This window comes from Alligator sinensis, unplaced genomic scaffold (assembly GCF_000455745.1).
Source record: "Alligator sinensis unplaced genomic scaffold, ASM45574v1 scaffold198_1, whole genome shotgun sequence".
NCBI lineage: Eukaryota > Metazoa > Chordata > Crocodylia > Alligatoridae > Alligator > Alligator sinensis.
The window spans coordinates 1,162,414-1,167,813 of NW_005841906.1; the positions used below are offsets into that span (position 1 = coordinate 1,162,414).

The 5,400-nt window shown below is 48.9% G+C and overlaps 1 protein-coding gene across 4 annotated transcripts in view; it reads left to right on the plus strand.

The window, feature by feature from the left end:
- CMTR1 (cap methyltransferase 1) overlaps window positions 1-5,394 on the plus strand; it is a 38,016-nt gene extending 32,622 nt beyond the window's left edge. For 3 of the 4 annotated variants that reach the window (XM_006018572.1, XM_006018573.2, XM_025197843.1), the window contains 3 exons: window positions 776-888; window positions 1,380-1,488; window positions 4,212-5,394. In XM_006018572.1, the coding sequence (XP_006018634.1) occupies window positions 776-888; window positions 1,380-1,488; window positions 4,212-4,344 (355 nt within the window). In that variant the 3' untranslated portion in view covers window positions 4,345-5,394. Of the gene's footprint in view, window positions 1-775; window positions 889-1,379; window positions 1,489-4,211 lie in introns of those variants that run through there. The other variant, XR_003092823.1, reaches the window with a different exon arrangement.
- The last annotated feature ends 6 nt before the right edge of the window (window positions 5,395-5,400 follow it).

Consider the following 5,400-nt stretch of genomic DNA (forward strand, 5'->3'; position numbering starts at 1 on the left):
GCTGCTTGAGTGATTTGCAGTTTGCATGCACCTGCCCTGGGAACCCATGTGGGAGCAGCCGTGAAGCATCAGGATGCCCCTTCCGCAGCATTGACTTCCTTGTGCTGTTCTGTGTGTACAGAGGTCTCCCCCTGGGGTGTTCTATCAAATGCAGCAGTGTCTGAGGCCCACTCTACATGTTACATCTATTACGCAATTATCTGGTTAATTGTGCAATTAATTTAGACTGGCTACATGTGCAAATTAACTGTGGTGCCTTAAAAATGGCCAGCTAGCTATAAAGTTATTGCTGTAAAATGTGTAATAACTTTATAGATGGTTTCTATAGCTGCATTAATTTGCACATGTAGCCTGTGCCTGTAGCTGGGAGACCTCAGCTACTGTAATGTCCCAGCTATGGGGGGACCCATGCACTGCTGGGACTACAAGTTCCATCAGCTGTGGGACTTGTGGTCCCAGCAGCTGTGGGGTGCAGCCGGGGCTGAGAGTCTTGTCAGCTGCGGGTCTTGGAGCTGTGGAAGCTTGCTATTTGCCAGTGCAGGGGGAGCCTGGAATGCTGTTCTGGCAGTAAGGCACGACAGGATCTGATGCTGGATCCCACGGTGATGCCTCCAATCATATGTATGTGGCATGGCAGGAGGCACATTATGTGGATCGCATGTTAGAGCCCATTGTGCCTTTACCTGCATGTGTGGGGTGGCCCTGATTCCAGTGCATCACCTTAGAGCATGTCTTTATGCATGGGTATGATTTCTGTCTGTCTTTGGATGCCCAGGTTAGAGATGAAGATTATCAAGAGTTCGGGTGGGATACCACGGCTGTCCTACACTGGCCGGGACGACAGGCACTTTGTACCCACAGGACTCTACATTGTTAGGACTGTGAATGGTAGGAAGAGCCCTGCTGCCCTCTTTCTTCACTGCTTTTGGGGGAAGGAAGGAATTTTATTCTTTAAAAATATGGGGCCAAGCTGTACTCTGCCCTTACCTCCAGGGAAGTCAGTGGTGTTACCAAAGGACTGAGTATGACCTGTGTCTGGCTTTGATTGGGTTGGAGCAGGTAGTGTTGGGATGAAGATGGCAGCCACTGTGGTTGGATTACCTGCCACATGGGAATTTTTGTTTAGGTGTATAGTGACTGCTTCTTGAGATCAGATTGCCTAATTGGAAAGGTTCTCTCCAGAGGAAATAGCTGGGCCTGGGCTGGGCATGTGGAGCCATGGGGTGTGCGTCCTCAGTTGAGAACAGTTTGGATACAAAAGAGCCTTTTGGAAGGGGAAGATGGAGGATCTCCAGTTTAGTTTCCCAGACCACCCGCACTTTGATATACTACTTTTGTCATCCTGATGTCTGTCTGATCCCCATGGCTTTTTCCCCAAGATCCTTGGACAATGGCGTATAGCAAGAACTCCAAGAGAAAATTTTTCTTTAACAAGATGACCAAGGACTCCACATATGACCTCCCTCCTGAATCCATTGCACCATTTCAGTAAGTACCAGTTCAGCAGCCTGTACAGCTGAGCCCCAGAAGGGTGCCACAACCCAGTCCCATGCTTTGCCCTTTTTATCAGGCTGTTGCCCTGCATGTGTCTGACAAATATCAGGCTTCACATCATAGAGGTAGTGGGAAGCTGTATATTTGTCCTGACAAGCAGTGCTCCTTCACAGACTGCTCCTGGAATCCTGTGGGGGGACTTGTAATGAGTCTGTGGCTTGTACTTAGGTTCCTTATCTATCCATAGACTAATCTCTTTGGCCACAAGGGACAGAAGGAGCAATGGCTTCAAGCTACAACAGTGGAAGTTTAGGTTGGAGATCAGGAAGAACAGACTATGAGGGTGGTCAAGCATTGCAACAGAGGTTGCAAAATTTTCATCCTTGGGCATTTTTAAGACCATGTTAGACACTTGGCTGGGGTGGTTGAGTCAGGGAGGATCCTGCCTTGAGCAGGGGGTTGGACTTAGGTGACCTCTTGAGGGCCCTTCTTGCTTCGCTTTTCTACGATTCTGTGATATCCCAAGGAGGTTTTATTCACCCTAAGTATATGATGTTACACTTTCTACCATTGGTAAATGTCCTACTCTACCAGGTTATCTAAAGCAACAGTGTCAAACTCACCTGGGTCCCCAGCTAGATCTGGATAATGAGGCTCCTTACAGCCCAGATCCAGCCTGGGACACAGGGGTGACTGCTGTGGCCCCCATAACAGCAGATCCAGAGGCATCAAAGGTTCCGATGGCAGCAGTTCCAGAAGTGGCAGGGGGTCCCAAAACCTGGGTCCAGCAAGGTCTGGGGACACAACTGGGGTCTGGGGCCAGCTGCAGTAGCAGGTCCAGTGGGGCCAAGGGACCCTGCATTCTGTGGCAGGCCACACCCCCTAACTTCTCATATCCCACTGGTGGGCCAGACAGAGAGGCTTCGCAGGCTGTTTGATACTCCCGATTTAAATCTTCCCATAAAATAATCTGGTTCTCTTCCATACCAGTAGTACTACAAAACGTAGTGTCATCTGCAGATTTTATGCGGACACAGCAAATTCCTGTACCAAAGTCTCTAATAAAATTGTTAAATGGGATAGGTTCTAAGATTGATCCCTAAGGAACATTGCTAGGAACTGCTCTCCAGTCAGATGACTTGGCTTTCATCAGTGCCCACTCTAGTCTCCCTTTGAGCCACCTTTTTATCCACCTTGCAGTTGTGGTATTGATCCCCATCCTCTCTGGTTTGGTCCGTAATTTTCCATGAGGCATGGTATCAAATCAGCTTAAATCTAGATAAATTTAGTCCACTGAATAACTCTTGTCCAAGAAGTCATTTATCTTGTCATAGGAGGATATTGCATTATGTTGAATCACAGAATCTTAGAAAAGCAGGACCTGGAAGGGACCTCCAGAAGTTATCTAGTCCAACCCCCTCCCGGAGGCAGGATCACTCCTATCCAAACCATCCTATACAAATGCGTTCCTAATTGCTTTTAGTCCCATTTTCTTCTTACCCCTATATATTTGATTATTATTTCCTTTGATATGTGTTCTAAAACCTTACATAAGTTCTCATGGGGATTGGTGTGTAGTGATGCACTGTCCGGGCTGAGAGGCAGAAGGGCCCCAGGATCATGTCCCTTCTGCAGAGGTTGTTGTGAAAGGAGGCTCGTGTTCACTCACCTTTCCCCTCCTTCCTAGTGTGCAGCAACACTCTGAGACTACCTGGAGTTTTCCCTGGCTAGATCCCTAAAAAAGCTGTCACAAATTCCTTGCCCCTTCTCACAAATCAGGAAGGAGGCTGGTTCACACATGCCTCCCTCCCAGCACACTTCCAGCACCAAGCTAAGCTGTGGAGACGGGAGAGACTCCATAATGGATGTGTTGTATTGTCATTAGTGAACGCTAATGTGTCTGTAATTAGCCATTGACACATGCTCTTGTCGCTATGCTAATACCGCTCTGTTAGAACAGTGCAGCTAAATAAGCTATGAATATTAAATGTCAGTAATTGTATGAATGTAAGGCTGCTGTGTCTGCAGCAATTAACGGCTCTGGTTTCATTCACAGTGGTCGAGTTGTATCCAGGTGGAGAGGGATGAATCTGTATTTCTGGTTGAGGAAGAAGGTGTAATTCTGGCTGACTGACAGAGCTGAGAGAGGCCCCATGTCCCTAGGACTCGCTGCTTGACCCTCCTCCCTAACCAGAGCTGTTAAATGGGGACCATGTAACTGACATCCTTTGTCAAAAACTTTGGCCTCTCCCTATGGAAAAAGCAGAAGGGTATTGTACCCGGAGTGATCAGTGATCACTCCTTGCAGACCCTCAGCTGCTGGTCAGCCCTTCCAAGCACTCCATAACAGCCTTTCCATAGGCTTCAGTGGTGTTACCATGATTGTTTTACCTCTTAGAAACTTGAAGAAAAAAGAATGCCCTTAAGCGATTGTGCTTCCCTTTCAGCAGACTCACGTTTGTCCCTTGTGGTGGTTTGAATGGAATTAGAAAGGCTGGTTTCATGAAATGGACTGTAGTTCAGAATCTCTCTCTCTGCCCTCCCTAGAGGTCCTAGGAGCTAAAAAAGTAACCACATAAATTGGGTCTCAGAGGTACCCCCACAAATCATATCATGTGTTCCCCACTCCCTAACCATCTGCATTTGAAGAGAATCTCTAGGTCCTGTCTACAGTGAGTTCTTTCCCAAGGTCCTGATCTCATTCTCTCTGCCCACAGCATCTGCCATTACAGCCGTCTCTTCTGGGAGTGGGGGGAAGGTGTCAAAGTGCATGACTCGCAGAAGAGGCAAGACGCAGAGAAGCTGTCGAAGGAAGATGTCCTGTCCTTCATCCAGGCACACTGCCCCTGACCCCCCCTACCCCAGAGCCCAGCCCAGCTTGGACTCTTCAGGGACTGACTAGACTGGACAGACTCTGAGACAGGAGGAGGGAGTCTTCAATCCAGGAGCAGTGGGTCTTCCATGGAGAAGAGAACTGACTTGCTGGCAGTCCCAGGAGTTGGGGATTTGGGAATTCAGAAGATGCAGAACAAGGCTTCAGCTATGAGACCAGTGTATATAGGTGTCTGGCCCAGGCAGCACCAGTTCTGAATACCCTAGAGGAAGAGCTGAGTTCAGCTGCTCTTCTCTTCTGACCCATTGCATGCATGAGGCTGAGGTGCATGAAGCTCTCCCCATTCCTGCGCAGACTTACAGCCAGGCTTGTGGCCCTGTGTATGCCAGAGCAATTTGGAGACTGCATCTGGCTCTCTAGCAGCACAGACGAAATGGCAGGATTATGCCAGGGCTGCAGGAGAGGTGTGATCCAGAGAGAGAGGTGACATAGAAATAGCCCTGCAGTGCTCCCAGCAACCATCTCTGTCTCCTTTGGCCTGGCAGGCCTACGCCACACACTGGGGTGTCTCATCGGGGAATACTGGCTCTTGGGACGTGAGGGCTGTCTCCTGTCAGTGGCTATAGCAGTTCAATTTTGGAGGTGCTGGGCCAGTTGCCAGGGGTGTCTCTGTGATAGGTGGGGGGAGCTCCATGGCACAAATGGCTTTGGTGTGTTCGGTGCCAGCTGTGGCACTGAGACGGCGTGAGTTAAACTGATTCTGCAGGGGGAACTTCCTCGTACCATCAGAAGCTGTCACCCCAAAGAATTCCCTCTAGATCAGTAAGTAACCACAGCCTAACCTTCCAGGTGCAAGCTCATGAAAAATGCCACAAGACCCTGCTGAGATGAAGGTGGTTTTGTTGTTTGTTGGTGCTCAGAGTCATTGCCTGGGGCTCCTGGCAAAGCGAATGAGGGAAGAATGGGGTTTTTCAAAGGAAATTCAGGACATGCCTGGCTTGGTAAAAAGGTCCCAGAGCATTGAGAGAATTTGATTTTGCCTGGAGTGGATAGTCAAGAGAGCTCCTATTGCC